At 42.1% G+C, this 20,055-nt stretch overlaps 2 protein-coding genes across 4 annotated transcripts in view; one reads left to right on the forward strand and one right to left on the reverse strand.

Annotated features, from left to right (window-relative positions):
* LOC112965015 (neuferricin) overlaps positions 1-6,165 on the forward strand; it is a 7,122-nt gene extending 957 nt beyond the window's left edge. For both annotated transcript variants that reach the window (XM_026063683.1, XM_026063682.1), the window contains exons 2-4: positions 56-196; positions 1,184-1,370; positions 2,958-6,165. In XM_026063683.1, the coding sequence (XP_025919468.1) occupies positions 56-196; positions 1,184-1,370; positions 2,958-3,171 (542 nt within the window). In that variant the 3' untranslated portion in view covers positions 3,172-6,165. The remainder of the gene's footprint in view (positions 1-55; positions 197-1,183; positions 1,371-2,957) is intronic.
* A 111-nt stretch (positions 6,166-6,276) lies between these two features.
* ANKFY1 (ankyrin repeat and FYVE domain containing 1) overlaps positions 6,277-20,055 on the reverse strand; it is a 34,332-nt gene continuing 20,553 nt past the window's right edge. For both annotated transcript variants that reach the window (XM_026063680.1, XM_026063681.1), the window contains 12 exons: positions 18,975-19,128; positions 17,867-18,035; positions 16,552-16,670; positions 16,049-16,205; positions 14,606-14,806; positions 13,322-13,498; positions 12,750-12,897; positions 12,381-12,471; positions 11,915-12,039; positions 11,550-11,696; positions 10,944-11,034; positions 6,277-10,175 (listed from right to left, as the gene is read on the reverse strand). In XM_026063680.1, the coding sequence (XP_025919465.1) occupies positions 10,043-10,175; positions 10,944-11,034; positions 11,550-11,696; positions 11,915-12,039; positions 12,381-12,471; positions 12,750-12,897; positions 13,322-13,498; positions 14,606-14,806; positions 16,049-16,205; positions 16,552-16,670; positions 17,867-18,035; positions 18,975-19,128 (1,712 nt within the window). In that variant the 3' untranslated portion in view covers positions 6,277-10,042. The remainder of the gene's footprint in view (positions 10,176-10,943; positions 11,035-11,549; positions 11,697-11,914; positions 12,040-12,380; positions 12,472-12,749; positions 12,898-13,321; positions 13,499-14,605; positions 14,807-16,048; positions 16,206-16,551; positions 16,671-17,866; positions 18,036-18,974; positions 19,129-20,055) is intronic.

Consider the following 20,055-nt stretch of genomic DNA (forward strand, 5'->3'; position numbering starts at 1 on the left):
GGGCCCTGGCTGGGGGGGGGGGTCACTGGAGGCTCCCTGGGTGACTGCCCTGCAGGGAAGGATGCCACCAGAGCATTCGTGACCGGGGACTTCTCCCCGACGGGCCTGGTGGATGACGTCTCCGAGCTGTCGCCGCTGGAGATGCTCGCCGTCCAGAGCTGGCTCTCCTTCTACAGCAGCAACTACGTTTTTGTGGGTAAGTGCTCGCTCTGGTGTTGTGTGGGCACGGTCACGGGCCGGGGCAGCCTGGCTTGGCGTGTCCTTTGCCATGCTGTTAGTGCTGCTGGGAGCGGTGGTTCTGCCCAGGAGCGTCCTGCGGTGGGATCAGTCTACCTTCTGCCCTGACACCATGTCAAGGAAGCGTCTTAAAAGCGTGGCTGTTTTAACTGGGTGGCCACATGCGATGGGAACCCACGAGTAGAGAGGGTGGGCTGCTGGGTGGGAGACGGTACCTGCAGCGTGCCGTTGAAAGGGTGGGGGAATGCAGTGCCCCGTAGCGTTGGATCTCCCCTAGGGCATGTCCACCTTGGTGATGGTTCTTTATGCTGCTGCAGTGGTCCAGGTGACCTTTGGAGACTAGCATGCTTCTTAAATGTGAGTGATTACCTGAAGATGCTGGCTCTGCTCATGGCAAACAGCTTTTAAATTAGACCTGTGGGTGTAGTTTGAGATCTGCTTTCCTCTAAGTCAAAGCCTGCTTAACAGTTTCCCTGCCCTGAGCTGTCAGCTACAGCTCACGGCCCTGCTTTTATTTGCCTCTGCTAAGCAAAAGCCATGGAGCCAGTGTTGCAAGTACTGAAATTAGCAGAACTCAAAAGACTGTGTAGGAGCAGCAGTGTAGGGAGAATATTTTTGGCAGTGAGATGCACGCGTTGGAAAGACTTCTGGGTTCTGCAGCTGAAGCTGCCATTGACTTTGTGATCTTTATTGAGTCGTTAGCATGTGCTTGTGCCGGAGCTTGTCCTGCATGGTTTCATTAAAAGGGGTAAATGACTGTGTGATCCAAGAGTGGAAGGGACATAAGCTCAGTTCTGTTTTCAAACTGGGGCACGGCAAAGATCCTCTGGAAGATTTCTGCTTCTTTGCCTTTAAATAACAAATTAAAAAAAAAAACCCGCAGAACTAGTCATTTTCCTTGCCTGGAAACGCTGCAGTCTTAATTGATCTTCTTCTTCTCTCCAAGGAAAGCTGGTGGGCAGGTTCTATGATGAAAGTGGAGCACCGACAGAAGCCTTAAGGCAGGCTGAGGCTGCTATTGAGGAAGGCCTAAAGTTCAAGGCAGAAAGCGACCAGAGGAAGCAGCAGTTTCCACCCTGTAACTCCGAATGGAGCTCTGCCGGGGGCAGCCGATTCTGGTGCTCCAAACAGAGGTAAACTCTGCCTTCCTGCTGGTATACTCAGACCCTTTGGAGGAGAGCAGTTCTGCCTTTCGAATTGGATTGCGCTGAGCTTTGTGGTGGCCTCTTCTCCTAGCAGGAGTGGCACAGGAAGGGGTTCTGGCTCCTCAGCCCCTGTACGTCATCGTCTGTAACTGAGATCTGTTTACTCCCCCACAGAAGGGCACAGGTTGGCGCGAAGGCGCTGAGGGCTGGCGTGGCTGAAATACAGCAGGCACGTTCCCTTCTCCTGTCTGAGATCTTGAGGCTGTGCTTTCAGACGGAGGCAGAGCCAAACTGCAAGGAGCAACGGTCATGTTTTCGGCTGTGGCAGGTCAGCTGCTGCTGCTGGGTGAATCAGCGCCTGGATTTTCTCTGCTGGTTCAGCTACTGCTGACAGCCTCATCCCAGGCCCCAGGCTGGAGTTGCAGAAGGGTGTAGGCAGGGCTAATGAACACATTCTCCAGTGTGAGACAGCAAAGGGGAGCTCTGCTCGGTGACCCGACAAGTGAGTAAAAGGGAGATAAAGTTTCATCATGGTCAGTGAAACTTTTAGGAATGGTATTTCTGAGGCAACAACTCTTCTGTCACACTGGAATTGAAATCTGGGTTCAGAAATTGCTGCAGATGCACATGATCCTCCTGTCCTCAAGAAAACAGGACAGAAACCCCCTAGGACTGTCTGCTGCATCTGAGCAGGGTTTCTCACCTACCCTGAATCCAAGGATCAGCTGGTCTTCTTTCAGGAGACTTCACAGCCTCACAGTCTGTTTCTGTTTCATTTTCATTTAAAACCACATAAAAATGAGGTTAAGCTTTGAATAGTCATTTTCTGCTTGGTCTGTTTAGTTGTGTGCATCTCTTGGTTTAGGGACGATTTTATTTTAAACTGAAATCATTTTGTGGATCATGTTGCAAGATGCTTGGGCTTCCTTTGAGTATATCACTAGTACCATGGACCGCAGGGGATCTGCTTCTATGCTTGAGTGAGCTAGGGTGCAGTCTTGGGACTGGGTGTTGTGTGGTGGCCTCTTGTGTAAAAGGTCACAGGCTTAGGAAAAGACACAATAGTTACAGGAACAGATGGGATTTGGCCCCTTAAGAGACATTATGGAATAGCTGCAGAAGTAATTGAGACTTTTTTTCCTTTTGCCCCAGTTCTCAAAATCACTGCATTGGGTTATGGCACGTAAGGCAGCACACGTTATCTATGAGCAATTAGCTCTTCAGAAACAGGCATCTTGCCATTAGGCAAGCTGTGCTCCGCAGGGCTGTGGTTCTTCTTGCAGCAATAGAAACAGTGGATACGGAAGTTAGTTGCTCCCAGAAGGGTGAGAGCGTGTAGCAGCACTGACGAGACCAGGTCCAGGCCACAGGTTGCTGAAGCACCGCCAACAAAAGGGTATCAGAAAGCTGTGGGACGTTGCCTGTTAGGAGTGAATTCTACCTCAGTATGCGTGTTAGTTCTGACTTTGAGACTGTTTTGCTTTGCAGCTACATGAGTCTGTATTCACTGGGAGCATTTTCCCCGTTTTGAATCAGCCATCTGAATTGTGTTTGCTTTTATTTTTTCATTCTTAGTGGAGGCGTAAACAGAGACTGGATTGGAGTCCCCCGGAAACTGTATGTACCTGGTTCGAGGGGGAGCCGCTGCGTGTGTGTGAGAACTACTGGTCCCCCATCTGGACAGCTGGACTCACCTGAGCACCGCGACAGAGGCGACCTGGATAACCCTCACTTGGAGGAATACGAAGGCTGCCATCCCCTGGCCGAGTGGTGTGTCCTGCAAGCATGACTCCGTGCGGGATACGTGTGCCTAGTCCTACAGCAAACTGTTGCACTTGGAGTGGGCAGTTGCAGCTCCAGCTGCATTCCCGTCCGTCTGTCAGTGCAAAGGGAGAGAGAGCAATTTCAAGTTCTTTGTAACTGTATTTAATACACGATAATGGAGCTGAGAGAAAGAGGGAACATTTTTAGCCAAGTGATGCAGTTAGTAGCTAAAAAATCAGCAATGGGAAACTTACTTTCTTAGTGCTTTATCCCTATGGTATTTTTACATCTGGCAACGAATTGTAGTATATGTAGCCTGGACTAGATTTAAAAATTGATGTCTTGTGCAGTCAGGAAATAGATGCCTGTGTGCATAGTGGTGGGTATAATATGTTGTATTTTAAGGAAGTGAGTTGGTGAGCACAAGAACGACTGCAGCATCATTGACTTCAGCTTATGCACAGTCCTCCACTGTCAGACTCCGCTTACCACATTGTAGCGCTAACGCTCCTTCCTAATCACCTGCTTTGCTCCAAAGAGTTTAAAGGTGGCAGGGGAGAAGCCTGAATTTCTCCTGCAATGAAGGTTCAGAGTATCTAGGATCTCATGTAGGTCAGTTGTACAAAAGCTTATCAAGTTCTCGGAGTACAGAAGGCAAAGGTCATAGCTGCATTTCCTCATTTGGTATTTGTATTAATGTTGAGCAAAGAAGATATCAGAAGGTACTTATGCAGATTGTTGTTTTAAACTAACCTCACCCTCCTGATCCTCTGATTTACTACTTTCAAATGACTCAGAGGTCAGAAATTGATGGTTTTAATTAGACCGTAATGAAAGCTATGTAACAACAGGACCATCCTGCTGCAATCTCCCTCTTTTTCCTATTTCCATTCTGGTTTATGACACCGCCCTCTGCCCCCAATCTGATACATGTCCATCAGACTATAGCCCGAGGTTGACATCCTCACTACCCAAGGCCCAGCTCACCTAAAGGCTGTATTTTATCAGAGCTGGCAAAATCCATTAACTTCAATGACTCCCAGAAGAGCAAGGCAAGTTACTACCCTTCCTGTGCAGGACTGAAAAGGACAAGGGAAGACCAGAGTAGGGCCCAGGTACTATAAACCCAGGCTGCAAGAGGGCTTTTACTGTTTTCCTGGAGTCTGCTGCTAAAATAGATTACATGTAGTCCAGCAATGGCGCAGTTCTGTGCTGAGCTGTGTTCGGTTCCTCTTCTTAAAGCAACCTCCACCTATTTATAAACAACTGGGAGATGTTTATAAAGCCATTATGAGTTCTGAGCTATTTCTGCCTCTCAGCCCCTCAAAAAGTACCCACCAATCTAAGCAATTAGTTAATAAGCTAGTGAGCTTACAAAAGGCCTGGCACCATCCCTTCGGAGTGAGAACAAGCACTTCATTGCAGTGGCAGTAGGTACAAACCACAGCACTTTCAACACCACCGGGGTAGAAAGATGAGGCTACAACTGCCTTGGCCTGGGGCCATGCAGCAGCTTAAACATGTGTATGTGCTTACTGGAATAAATGGTCAGGGTTTTTAAACCTGGTTTTGCTGCTTAATTTTCTGTCATCATCTCTAAGTTGTACTACAGAGGAAAAGTCCTCTAAGGCACTTACAGACCAATGCACCGGGTCTTGCCTGCCATGACTGGAAGTTGTACACGTAGATGGGTGGCAGCATAGAGCCATCACACAGTGCTTGAGTCCTCAGTCCCGCTTCTAGAACTAAACAGCCTTAGGCTTGCGCCATCCTTGGAGATATTAAGCTTTTAGCTTGGAAGATAAACTTTTTTTAAAACTGCAGTAGGGCAGGGACTGCAAAGCAGTGCTTGTCTTGGCTCCTTAGGAGGCATTATAAAGGGCCTCTGCTTTTGGGCACATATGGCATCTTAGCAAAAAAAGGGCCTGTTTAGGGGTCAGCAGCACAACTGACCCCAAACTGTTCCTAGTAATTCGGTGAGACTGGCACAGGGAGCATTCCCAGCAGCAAATGCTTTAGCAAACTGACTGAAATGATTGGCAAGTTCAGTGTTTTTAAAAATAGCTCAAAAGTTACAGCACAATCCAGATTATTGAACACAAAGAGTAATTTGTAACTGCAAAGCACTTGGATTTCTAGTGAAGGGTGGTATCAGCCACATAGCTTCTAAGCAAGTTTCATCTTGCTGTATGCTTAAGACTGCTCTTGCCAATGCAAAGAGTGTTAAAATGCTGATGAGATGGTTTTGACATCTTAAGAGCCACATGAAACCAAGTATAGGGCTATAGGAAGGTAAGACTGATTTTGGAGAGTCAGTTGTTGCTTTGAGTTAAAAAATAAAAAATTCACAACTTATTCCTCAGTTTAATGTCGGGGGGGGAGGGGGAGACTTTAAAAAAGTTTCATTTAACACAAGGAAGAAATCATCTATTAAAGCAAACAAGGAGACTCCCTTACTCTGTTCCAAGAAGATTTTTTTAATTCGGGTAGTAAAAACAAGACAAATGAAGTTCTCCCCAGAGCGGGGAAGAGGGGAAGAAGAAACATTTTTTTACAAGGGTCAATTAAAAAAAGACAGTGCTCCAGCGATATTCACAGTTCAATCTCTATTAGCCCTACTTTAAGTTTCAATAATAACCCTATCAAAATGCTTTTGGCTGGTTTTGCCATTGTACTGAAGCTTCCCTTTCTTTGAAGTAAAGCTACAGTAATTACACGCTCTGCCTAGAGGGCAGATTACCTGCTAGTATGTGACACTGCAAGATAGTATGTTATTTTAAGTGAACTCAGCTCAGCTTGTCCATTTATATAATTAAATCATGTTTTGGCTCAGATGCAGATCATGGACCAGCTCTGTCTGGTAGAAAGTTAGGGTTGTTTTATACAAGTGATTATAGATAGTCATCTTAAATGCCTTGCGCTGGACTTGTATGACGTAAACTAGGGTCACACTAGAGCTTGTTTGTTCTACAGCAACACTGAGTATCTAGAATAATAACAGAGTAAGCTGCAATAACCCCAGTTTTCCTTGGGGCTTTTAAGCCTTCATAAAACTAGCTTGGGGAAGGGGCAGCTGTCTTATGCAACTGAAGATTCTTTAGTAGTAGTGTTTTCACATCATGATGCATTATCTAGTTATGTATTTTATTACAAGTATAATCATTACACAACAAAGTAATGCATATTGGAAAAATACATTTTTTACAATGACTCCAGACAAACATTGCAGATAAAATGCCATTGTTCTAAGACTTCCTTTGCTATTTCACAGAATGTATTAGAAGGTTCAGAGTTATTTCTCACTCATAATAAGCTTTGATTCTGTAAAGATGAGTTTGCTGCAATATCCAACCCTGCTGTTAAAGAAACTGAGACTTGCCTCTTACTACGTTTGATCTACAACAAAGATCCAGCCTTGGCCTCCCCTCTTGTTACATGTTAATTTACATGCACTACCCGAGAAGTTGTACAAGTCAGATCTCCAGAACAGGAAGTCATTAAGGCATCTGTCAACTTTTAGCAAGCAACTTGTAATGCTCTGTTAGTACCTTTAACACCAACATTCTCACTCTACTTAGTGGTGTGAAGCAGTGATTACACCTTCCTCAAATAGATACGTGAAATAAGATTTAAGCCAGACCACATTTTGTGCTTGTGTAAGAGTGCTGGATGACTAAATCAAAAGGAATCCAGTCTCAGAACAAGAAGCTACAGTATGAGCTACCACAGACTTTCCATGCAGCCCTGTTGAAGTGCCCGAAGCCTAGTTTGACAGCATCACTTTCCAGGGACAGGAAGACGGTTTGTTTTCCTTATACCCTCTTGAGCAACGCTTGGCATACTTGTCTCAAGGTGACAGACACTGCTCAAGGACAGCAGGGGCAAGACGGGTGGACATTTTGGTCACAACTGTAATGCTACACAAGAGGAAGTGCATCTGTTTATGGAGTTAGAAACGTGTTGACCATCACTACATTACCAAGTGCCTCCATTCAAGTTTGGACCCTGCAATGGGGCATTGCCAGCAAAACTCCCAAAGAATCCCAGACACCTAAGATCTCAGACCAATATCAGCAGAGTGCATAAGGGATCGAGCCCCACCAATTGCATTTGATGCAATCAACCTCTTCAGGTGAAATAATGACTAGAAGAGAACTAAATTAGGGTTTTGGTTCAAGTTGCAAGTTTTTCCCCTCTAACTCTGGCAGAAAGCTGTTTAGAGTTGGCTGTAAGGAATCTATCTCAAAGGCACTTTAAGTTGATCAAATTTACTAGAATTAGTTACTTTGAATTTAATGAACACTTCAGGCTGTACATTAGTCTCTATCAATAGCCTTAACTTTCCTTGCAGACTTCAGTGAGAAAAATAAAGCTTGTATAGTACTGGCTGTATATGGCAAGGTAGGAGCATCAAGTATAATTCCCCAGATGAGTTTCAGGCAGTCATAATGCATAATCCACCTTCCAAAAGGAAACTAACCAGCCTTAAGCTTGCATTTAGTTAAGCTGAAGTTTCAGATTGCATTTTTTCATCATTACTTTAAAAGGCTGCTTATTCTGTTCAAACCAAGCTCCCTGTTCCCTTGCCCCTTCCATCAGGGAAGTCGCTGAAAAAAGCTGAAGTTTAAATGCTTTAGCAATTACATGTTGTACAGTTTTCCAATTAAGTTGAAGTCCATAGGCTGTGGCCTTGGAAGAAAACTCCTCTAGCATCTTTCAGTCTTCCAGGTACACCCTTAACAGTACTGCAGTTCCAAACCAGGAAGTTAATGTGTTATCATGGGATACCCTATAGTCAAGGCTTAACACTCTCTCCCTTTCCATCATTCTGTTAAAGTTATCTTTCATTACTCAAGACCTACAGTCAATAACTTGGAAACACCGGAAAGTGATAGACTAGAAGTACTATGTTGTCCATGATCTATTTTGCTTACCAAAAACCAAGCTGTAGTTTGCAGTTAGATGCTTTAGACACCATATTTTTGGTTTCTCATCCATCTAGAACAAGCCTAAAAGGCAGTATACAAAACAAGTTATGCTAGAGACGCACCGTTTGCGTTAGGAACTGGTGTTGCACACACCAGTTGTGTTACCTGGGCATTTTGTTGGAACACGGCAGCAGCAGACATTAAACAATGAGGCAAATTTGTATTTAGCATCACCCATTATTCTTCTCTAGTGTTACAAAGTTCAGGATTCCAGTTATAATATACACATATTGGAAGATCAAAGTGCAGTGAGACTTGATGTGAAGTTCGTTGTGCAAATGTCAGCAATTATACCATCTCCCAAAGTTTTCCTGCACAAGTTTTGGAGTAAAGCCTCAAGCAAGTCTCCTATAAAGGACAGTAGCAGTCTGACTCACCATCTCATCTTACACTTGAGAAAGATCAAAAAGTCACTATTCCAAAACAGGGCAGCGTGTCATTATCATGAACTCCTTACTCTACACTTCACATAACAGTCAGTAAATAAATGCACACAAGTTGTTCATAAAGTAGAGATGAAGAGCACTGAGTTGAGTCTAAACTAGATTCACCTCTTGGGATGAGTAAAGCCTTAACAAGGCATTTCATTTTAAGTACATATTTCTTTTAATCTGACTGAAGCCTTTGCCCAAACCATAATCTTGTTCAACAGCAAAGTGATTTCCCGTTTACCTGGACAATGTGGTGTTGCGGTTTCAGATTCAGCATCTTCAGAGACCACAGCCAGCCTAGATTTAAATACTGCAGCTTAATCCAGAAGTGTGGCATCATACTGCAAGTCCAGAATCCTTTCTTGAAGGCCAGATGCTTAATGTTAGCAGTAAGCCTCCAAACAAATGCTCCTGATCACCGGCAATCCTGCTGAAACTGGACCTGAATTGATCATCTAGATGGGCAGCACATGCTACACTGGTAGGGTGACTGGCTCTCCTGCAGCAATTAACCAAGGTCCTTAAATTCAAAGAAAGTGCTAGTCTCCCTCATATGATTCATAATGCACTTCAGCATTTATTGCTGTATATAGCAAGTTAGACTACTTAACTGGTTTTAGTGTTTCTCCATTTAACATTAAGCTTAGGTCTTCTCTTAGAGCACTTACGCTTCTTAGGGTTTTTTCTAATACACAAGTTTCATGAACTGAAAGGACTAGCAATGCAAATATGAAAGTGCAACAAAGTAGACTTCGATAGGTCTGGCAGATACAAGCAAGAATATTTTCTACTTAAAACAACCTTGCACTTTCTTGAACTTGCAAAAGCTAATGAGACACTGAGGAGGTATCAGGATGTGGATCTGCAATTCTGACTGCTTTGCATCAGATGTTGTAAAGCTTTCTGTTGTAAGGCCACAATTCTTGAACTATGCTTAGAACTAGACCCCATTTTAAAAAAAGTTTCTTGAAATGAACAGTGGTTGTAACAGCTCAGTCTTGCTTCACAAGAAGTCTTCTCTAGAGAAGGGGAACATTTATCTTTAAGACAAAGCAAAGAAAAAATACCTGGTTACCCTGAAACTTAATGCCATCTCTACTAAGCAGCCTGAAAGCAACAGGACTTAATAGAGTTGCTCAGTGCAAAGCACCATGTCAAGGACAGACCTGTTTTATGACGATTCAAAGACCAGCCTAACAATTTTAGCTTCTGTACCCCACTGCAACAAGAGGGTCTAAATTCCTGTTTGTCACTTGGCTTCAATGATCCATTCAAATTCCTAGTGAAGTCTATCACAGCCCAATACATTTACAGTCATACAAAATCATTTATACTGGAATATATCATAACAGGGTCCTTAATTAGTTCAGTCTATTGCAGAAGACATGTATAGGCCTCCTCTTCCCTGTCCACAGGGCTTGTAAGCAGAGCTGCTGTCAGGAGCACTGACTAGGAATCCCTTTACTTCCACAGCATACTAGGAGACTCCTCCCAGAGTCAGGACATCAAAGCAGATGTTGCAAACTCGAACTGGCTTGTTCAGATCAAATTTTATGATAGGAATCTCCTTTGTTGAGCACTTATGGCAGAGCAGACGTCCACAGTGTCGGCTGTTGATAAAAGAGGGGTGGGAAAGAGTGAAGTATGAGTTCACTGATATAGTGAACACCAGGGTTTTGTCTGATACCATCACTGATAAGTGACAGCCTCACTGAAAAACCTACAGTGTTATGCAACTGAAATGCTGCATTTTTTCCTATCTCCTGATAACTGTCACACAAGAATTAGATTCCAAACCAAAAATACATGCTACTTCTACAATAGTCAGTCACCTACTACCACTTCAACTGATGCTTGTGCATAATTTTCCCAAAATGCTAACCAGAATCTTACCTGGGTTATGATGAAAAAGTCTGGCTTATTATCTAACCCAGCATGTTTCATAGAAGTTCAGATTAGTTAAGAAAAGGCAGCCCACATCTACACAAGATCAACCAATACCAGTATCTTCGGCTACTTTCATATTGCAAACAGCAACCCTAATCTAAACTAGCAGAAAGTGTCCAAGTGTCACCTGTTTTTGAGTAAATCAGCCCCTGCTAACAGTAGACTTCTGAATCCTCTGTTCCACTACTGGAACTTCAACATGATTTCTTGTTTCCAACAAGCCTGGAATATTTTTTAGATGCACAGACTGCTTTTTCTAATAGCTTATTACTGCTCTAACAAGTAGGCAAGGTGGAACATTTCAGCTAGATTACCAGTTATGCACCTATGTTAACATGGAGGTGTCTGAAAGTGGCAGAAGGAACAAGCCTTGCTGCGTTTGGAAAGGAATCCGTTTCCTTGTAAGCACAGCAAGATGCGTCATACATTACCAGTGATGCTTTCTTGTTGTGACTCCAAATTTGGCAGTGCATTCATAGCAGTTGGAGCCATCACACCAGGGAGGTTCTTTTGTCAGCATATCTGTTAGAGGCAAAGTGTAAAGGCAAAATAGACTCTGACACCTAAAGGAGTATGTTAACATTAAGGAAACTTTTTTCCGTGGCTTTAGGTGTTGCTCAGTATAATTGATTTAACCACAGCTGCAGTAGCTGCAGTTTTGTTTGTATGAAATCCACAGGATTGACTTTCATCAATCCCACATTATCTGCAGGGAATATACAGTAGCAGGTTAAAGCAAAGTCTAATTTTAAGCCACATTAGACTACACCAACCAGGATCCCCCCCCATTCATCCTTTCAGAAAAAGGAAGTACACATTCAAGTTTGAGGGCTCTCATATATGCACTGGGCAATTTTTCAGCTGATCTTTAGAAGATGAGTATTTGCACCCCTCATTCAAAGCAATAAGATATTTACAAGATGTTCAGCACCTCTGGAATTAGTGTTTTACATCAGATGTCCAAAGTTCTTTCTTACACTGAGGTATCTCAGAAGCCTAAGCTAAAACACTTTCCAACTGTAGCAAGCAATACTTACCCAACAATCTAAAGAGAAGCTGTTTTGTAGCAACCTGGTAGTTGAAGATATTGACTCCTTGATTATTGTTAACCCCAAGACGAGCCCCAGCTCTCACTATTGCACGGCACAAGTTAGCATTCCCCTTCATATATGCCAACAGGAGCACTGAAAAATAAAAGCCAGACAATTCCCTGCTAACACAGAGTGGGTCTTGTGTCTTCACTCAATCCAGAGTAGGATTTTTAGTCCCTGAAGTATCAAGGTAATGTTTATATCTTACTACATTTAACATTCTACTGCCAATTAGTCATGCTTTAGAAGTGACATACCCCTAATATGATTTAAGTGACATTCAAGTTTAACAGCTGTTGAGTCTCACCTACCTGTGTTTCCTTCAGCATCAGGTTTGTCTAGAGGGTATTCTGGCATACACTCCAAAAAGAGCTCACAGATGGCTGCAGCATTATCTTTCCCATATTGTCCCAAAATATGCATTGGTGACTGGCCTCTGCAGGGGGAAAAAAAGCATATTATCTAGATCAGTCTAGCTAGCTAGACTCCACTCCAGCTAGCTTTGTTTTCAAATTGGGTTGCAGACTTGAACAATGCTACACCTAATTTAATTCAAAGCGCATCATACATAGCTAATGTATACCAGGAAGAAGTTAATTTCTGCAGTATTTAGACAAAGCATGCTCTGCACACCTCACTAAGATTAGTGTAGAAATGCTATAATCCAAGCCAAATCTTTAATTCCATATCTAGTTATACCAGCACACTCTTTAAAAATATATTGCTCCCCCCCACACACACACCCACTCTTAAGTCCATTAAGACTATACTAGTTACCTAATATTAAAGGCTTCTGCATCTACATTGCACTCTGTGAGGAGGACCCGGATATTGTTTAGACGGCCATGCATCACTGCCAGATGAAGAGCTGAAAAAGGAGCAGAAGAGAAGCTTTGAGAATCTAAAGTAGTTAACATCAGTAATAACTGCAGCCTGATAAAGTTAAGCACTCCCTTTATCTCCCCACCTTCCTTGTCCACTTCTAAAACTCCCTCCACCAGCTTGGATTTTCTGGATTTTCCTTCTTTTTTGTCTTTGAAGGGCAAGCCCTTTCAATGGCCAGTCTCTACCACTAAGGGGTACTATGAGCAGGCCTACTGGGGTGTTTACATGTACATATCTACTTGAAAAACTTTACTAGTTTACCATTGTTTCCATTTTCATCCACAGCTGCAAAGTCTACTCCATTCTCCAAAAGAACTGAACAAATTGTGGGCAAGTCTTGCTGGGCTGCTAAGTGAAGAGCAGTCTGACGATGCTTAGTCAATTCATTCACCTGGGCACCTGCGAGCAGCTGTCAAGATGCAAGAAAGAATGTCTTCAAGAATGTGTTTCAGACATGAACTCTTGGCTAATAGTCCTATGAATGAAGTACACAAGACTTGACTGTACAGAGATACTTCTAGGTGTCTGGCCAATATGTACATAATGCTATCACTACTGAGCTACTTCAGTTTTTGTAGATGTTCCTATTTGCAGTAAGTGCAAGGTAAGGTCAACTAAGCTGCATTATCCAGCGACTGCTGTGAGCCAGGCACGCTTATATGAAGGCTACTGCTGCAGCTCAGTCTGAGCCAAGGTAACTTTATGCAAGTTTGAGGTCTGTTTCAGACAAAGGAGTGTCAGCTTCAGCCGACTTCTCCAGGCTGTAGGCAATCAGCATTAAGACTTATCAATGTGGATTTCTAAGAAGTGAAAAGAGACTCTCTGGTACATACCAGATTACGCACAATGATCTCTGAGCCAGCTTGTACAGCCAGGTGGAGAGGTGTTAGTTTCGAGGCATCCTGGACCCGAGAGTTTACGTTGGCCTGGACACTTATCAGGAACAGCACACTCTCAATGTCAGAGTTCTGAACAGCTACGTGAAGGAAGTTCCGGCCTTTATTATCGACCTGGGGCAGAAAGGGCATGTGAAATGAAACCCTTATGTTACTTCTGCACAACAGCAAGTAGTTATGCAGTAGAACGTATCTCCACTTAGAAGCACTTGCTCCCTCTACTTGACATGAACTGCAGAGTCTTGTTCCTTTCACTGCTTGACAGCAGGTACTTACCTATTTCATTATCAAATAAACTGAGCAAAGAAACCGTCAGCAGCATCTGCCCACACAAGTCTGCTTCAAGCTATCTTATTTCTACTCTACAACCTTGTCATTTCTTGACCACACAGCAGGGAGTATTAAGACAGACAAAAAAGGTTAACAGCTGTCAAAGTAAGTATGAAGTAGCAGTTAATGATGAACAAACTCATTTAACCAACGTGAGAAACTTGAGTAAATCAGGAAGTTAACACTGGAGAAGGAGGCAACATGCAATCCTGCCACACTGATGCAAAGTGTGCGCATTTGTTGGCTTAATACCAAGTGCACGTCACTGCTCATATCTGCCTTAAAAGTGATGTTAAAGCATATTTAGAACTAGGCTATATTTATATGCAAGTTTTAGATGTGTAGCAAGAGCTCACTAAGCACTCAAATACTTTACTAGTAATTAAACTTACACACGGTAGGAAGAAACTGTTGAACAGTTGCCTGAAGTGTCACACCAGAAGCCTGAAGATACAGTTGGAGGTTTCATAGTTCAACAGTGCAGCATAACACCTATCACTTAACTGTTTTAGGACAGGGTTTGTTTTCAACAGCTTTTCTAAAAGAGCTAGGTAACAGGTTACTTCTGTACTAGTCCATCACAAGACATACCAGATGAGTTAGAGCTGGCACCTTCTCCTTACATATATGTATGCTTGTTCCTCAATTTAGTATTGAGAAGGTAAGACAATAAGGTTTGATAAGACACTGACCCTTGATTTTCTCTCATGAAAAGCACACGTACATCTATAGTTTCCTAATAAATCCTGCTATAGAAAATTAGCATCTGGCAAACTTGGTTGCATATAAAACCAGAAAAGGATAAAGCAGCATTTGCTTGTGGAACACCTGCTATTGCAGTCTAACACAGTAAGAAAAGAGACAAGCATGCTTTGAATGCTCTCATCTTACCTGTTCAGCAGCTCCTGGCTCCCTCTTCAGAATTGCTTCAGCTGCCTTGTTGTTTTTATACGTCATAGCACATGCAAAGGGAGTCATTCCTTGCCTGTCACGTACACTTAGCTTTATTTCTGGATGTGAAATCATAAGCTGAATGATAACATTATGTTGGTTGCTAATGGCAACATGGATTGGAGTTCTTCCTTCTGCATCCTAGAAAGGAGCCACAAAGTTCATTGTATGAAGATGCAGTAATACACAAATCCTTCCCTGTCTTTGAGTAATAAGGGAAGCTTTTTAGTTTAATTCTGTGACCTACCTGATAGTCTTCTGCTGGGACACCAAACATTTATTTCACTTGCATCATGATTTGAGCTCCCATTACAACTCTGCAGTTGTTTCTCTCAAATAGGCTGACCTCAATCCACTGTGTTATACAGCCTTGCAAGTAGCTCAGCACTAAGACCCCATACAGTTAGACATTGGGGGGCAAAGATGAGCATTCAAGACAATAGCCAAGCATTGAAACAGAATGCTTTCAAACAAGTATTATTGTCTGGTAGTTAATGTTATTTACATTATAATATTAATAATTTGTTCTCAGAAAAATAGTTTAATTCTACCATACACAAACAGATGTACAGTAAGTGAATCCAAAGTATCACTTCAGCAGACTCAGTATTTCAGCAGTGATACTTCCCTAGCTTGACTCTCGGGTACTAGTGCTAGATTTTCCCGGAAGAAGCTAAACATTTATAAGTTGACTCATTAAAAAGTACAATGAGTCAGATACACGCATGCTTTGCAAGCCATATATTAAAGTTCAAATTTTGATAAGGTATGTTTAATCAGTTGTCCGTATCAGGAAGCAGTCTACAGCCATAGCTTCATGATGCAGTTTTGATGTCATGATTTTAGATAGCATGGAGACCTAAAAACCTTATGTACTTATTTCTCCTGTTGCTATTTGTCAAGCTTCTGTTCAAGGATTACTATACAATCAAAAAACTATGAAGTGCAACTCAAATTACTCACCCCAGTATGCTCAGTGACAGAAGACACTTCCCAAACATGCCAATAACCTAGTAGAGCATTCTGCAATTTTATACTATAGTTGATCTAATGATTAATTGCTGCAGAAGACAGTCCTGGTCCCTTCTTTAATTCACACTAGGGACAGAGGAGTTGAATTCAGAGCACTATACCAACAATAAGCTAACACTACAAGAAGTTTTCTGTATCAGTATTTTCCTGCCAGTATAGCTTCCTGAATTAACCCACCATATGGACAGATCAGAAAAACCACAGAACTGCAGCCAGTCATTGTGCTGGCTCAGCCATAAATAGAAGCAATCTCTTTCTATCAAGCAAAAAACACTGCCGAGATGGAAATTTTTTTACTATGTTCATCAGAGAACTAACTTCAGAGAAACTATCCACCACTTCTCTACATACCTGAGCATTGACATTGGCACCAAACTCCAAAAGGCATTGGATCACCTCTTCTAGTCCCCAGCAGGCTGCCAAGTGCAGGGGTGTCTGTCCATCATGAGCTTCTTCTTCTCCTTCTCCATTAGGACCTGGCTTTCTGGGGCTATTCACATCGCAACCACTAGAGGAAAGCAAGAGAGTCAAGTTAACACATGTTTAATCCAGACTTAACTAGTTCCAAAAAGAGGGTCAGACTTTTTAAAAGAGCTGATCCAGCATCTGATGACACATTCTATGTAAACATAAATCTCTAGTTTTAGTTTGACTCTTATCTAAGCTAGCATCGTGTTCTTGATGACATTAGGATGTGTCTAAGATTAGCCAGGCTTCCATATGTGCCATTCACTCACCAAGTAGTTAATGAAGCACGTACCTGCTATTGACTCAAAATAGCATTCAATTAGGTTAAGCAAGGAAAAATATGTACATATATATTGGAAAGTTTGTATTTTAGGAAAGGGTCTGACCTGCGAATAAGAAAGCATGCTATTTGTTCACCGTTTTCATCAATAGCTCTATGAAGAAGAGTCTGTAAGCACCCACTTGGTCCTGACCCCCAGCAGGTTGAATCACAGCCATGCCTAACCTGGAATGAGAAGCACAATAAGGCAGTAAAGTTTCCTGTAAGTCTCCAAAAGGCACCTAATACCTTATATGTCCTTGAATAATTCTTTGAAGCATTATGCCTTAGGGGTAGAACTAGAGATGCCTGATCTATTCTTTTGACAGTCATCAAGTTTTAGAAAGCTACTTTAATGTCTTCCAGACCAATATTTGGTTGGTCTAATACTTAACTAGTAGCATTAAGCACCACTTCATTTGGATAATCACCCATACATGTTAGATAGAGAAGTCTTAAGCTAGTTCAGGTAATACAAAGCTACCTTACTCTCCAGCAGTGACAAGCACCTAAAGCAAGGGAAGTAGCATCAGACAACAGCCTTTGAAGGTCTGGCCCATTTACTTGTTTTGCCATATGTTGCTGGAAGAAGTTACCCTATGTGTCTATTTAAGAGATGCATTCAAAACTATTTAAGTGCCATATTGTTCAAATAAGACTTGCTCCACTCCAATTTATGAACTCATTTACAACATTTAAGTCTCAACTCTAAGTATTCTTATCTGATACGAGCCCAAATGGTCAAGTACAGTTATAAGACTTATTTCTCAGCCTGGCAGCTAAGCTTAAATATTCATCTCAATCTAACAGATAACAGCTGGATATCAGAGACAGTTTTCAGATAAACAGACTTCCTTATGTCTCTTGTATAAGGAAGGAATTTGTGTCTCATACCAGCAAGTTGCCTGCTGGATCACCTATGCAGGAATAGGATCTAGTCTTGAAAAGAGAGAGACAGTGTACTGTTTCTCTAAAGCATATACATATACACAAAAGCACATACAGAGTAAAATTAGGTGTTCTGTTTTATTCAGGAAGGTGACCTTTACACAAGTCTTTATATGCTACAGACTGACATTTTAGTAGATCCTTTGGAAACTAGATGCTATAGCACTTTGCTCTCCAGAATCAGGAATTCTGATAGCCTTTTTTACACCTTTATTACAGTAACTGCACGGTATCTGCCTATACAGAACTGCAGTGTTTAGAGAAAGTTTCCCCAAGAACAAGGAGCTTCTGGTGAAGAAAAACACTAGAATTTAGATAGCGCTATATGACTACTCTGCTCTGGTCAGGCACTAGCAGTTCATTTCTGCTAGTTAGCACTTCGTTGCTAGCAAGATACAAGAGCAAGACTAAATTAAGTAGACTGACAGCCTTACCAGAGTTGACGCAATATCTTCCAAGTTATTTTCCAAGGCAAGCCATAAAGGTGGATTTCCTTTCTCATCTGGCACAGACATGTCTGCCCCCCTGGTACAAATAGCATCAACCACAAGAGGAAGCTGGTTTTTAATTGCTAGTTGTAGGGCAGTCTCTCCATCCTGTGTTCTGTAAGAGGTACAGTTTGAAGTCTGTTACTACCCCACTAGAAGTTAGACCCACTGTTACAATACTCTACTGGCAAAGACTAGTATTATCTTCCTTATTTTTGCATTTTTGCTATGATAAAACTCTACAATCAAGCAAACCTACCAAAACAGTCTTTCATCACAGCTACAGTTTCTTACTTTTTCTGACAAGTCATTTCTAAAGTCTGAGCTAAGAGTGTTAACATGCTGCTCAGACACTTTCCTTTCTCAATTCTTTAAGCTCAGCCATCATCTGAACACAGAGTTTCCTTTAGAGCAAAAGCCTCCTGCCACAGAAAGGAACAGGTTCGTTCATACTGTGGTAACACTTCAAGCAACAGTCAAATACCAACTGAAGAATTACTCTGAAGTCAGAACAGCAGTATCAGGCAGTTTATCCCCATCACAATCATTAGGGTGTACACACAGCAGAACTGAAGAAAGCATGTCAGCCACATGTAAGCAGATAAGTGTTTTTTTCTGTTAAGTTTAATATCAGCTTGCCTAGAGACACTCATGATGCGAGTTATATTTGAATCTAGTTGCTGGGGCTACACCTAATTTAGTTGACATGATAGAAGGCATACAGCTCCAGCAAGCTGGTAAACAGAAGGGAAACTACAGAAGCTCAATATTGTGTCTCTGGGACTTGAGGGTTTGTGATAACAGGATCCTGTTTTATCTAAAATGAAGTGACACCACCCTCTGCAATCCCAAGAGGGGGCACTGACTGACAGAGCTATAAAGAGCTTCAAGTTTGCATATATGGCCCATCAGCCATAATTAGTTCCATAAAAGAGGCCAAGTATGTAACTAACAAGATTTGAACCTCTAACTTCAGGCTGTTAGGTAAGGGCAGTAAACACTACCTGCTCCTAAACATGGATCCAATTCAGCGTTGCATCAGTTAAGATCTTACCTGACATTTATATCTGCCTGGTGTTCCAGCAGAAACAGTGCACTCTTACTATCTTGTCTCTGTATTGCCATATGTAGTAGAGTCTGCCCGTCTGACATTGTGTCATTGATGGATGCCCCAGATCCAAGCAGCTGAGCTGCTATTGTGTGCATGCCTGAAGATTTACAGCTCATTAGTATTTTACCTTCAGTTCAGAGACCCTCTAAAGCTTAATAAACAAGGCTTCAAGCTTTCAATTTTCAATAAAAGAGGCATACTGATTCAGTGTTAGAAAATTTACATACATGAGCTAAACCAGCTCATGACCATGTAACTTGGATATTCATTGATGGACTAATTGTAGAATATTGATTACCAACTCCTTTCTGTCTTGCTTTAAGACACCAGATATGGTTTGACATACAGCAGAGATTTTCCCTTAGTTCTGCCAGCCTAAATCTAGTAAGGGCCACACCTAGCCTAACCCTTCATACTTCCTCTGATTTTTGTTCAAGAAGCATATTGACTTTTGGCGTTACATTCATTAGCCATTCACATGTCTACTACTGTATCATTCAGGTGTCCAGCTTATGGCTTCCTTCTCTCATTCCAGGAGGAGTCAATGATTAAAGGAAATCTACATTTTAGTTTCCTTATTTTAAAAATCATTGGAAAGGAAAAAGCAGGAGACCTGACAATAAGTGTTTTTACACGTGGATGATACCTGGCACTTCAGAACAGAGTATATGACTAGATGTTCTGCCTCATATCTCATTAAGCTCAGAATATGAGAAGTGATTCTCTATACAGCTGTTTGCAGCTCAGTAGGACCACACTTAACTTGATTCAGTGGTGACCACACAACCACTTTCTTTTGAGGATGACCCAACAAGGCTGAAGCATCACTTGACTGTGACCATCAAGTTTTCCCCCAAACTATCCCCCTCCCCTTTTCAGGCAAGAAAGCATCTTCCAATACAGTATTTCAGTTCCGTTCCCCTTCACAGCCACTTAAAGTAGCTCACCTTCCTTTTGTAAAAAGTAACATTAGTGTATTAACCAGTTTCTACAGAGTTAACCATGAACAGACAATATGGTGAAC

This window comes from Apteryx rowi, unplaced genomic scaffold (genome assembly GCF_003343035.1).
Source record: "Apteryx rowi isolate R43461 unplaced genomic scaffold, aptRow1 scaffold_20, whole genome shotgun sequence".
Lineage (NCBI taxonomy): Eukaryota > Metazoa > Chordata > Aves > Apterygiformes > Apterygidae > Apteryx > Apteryx rowi.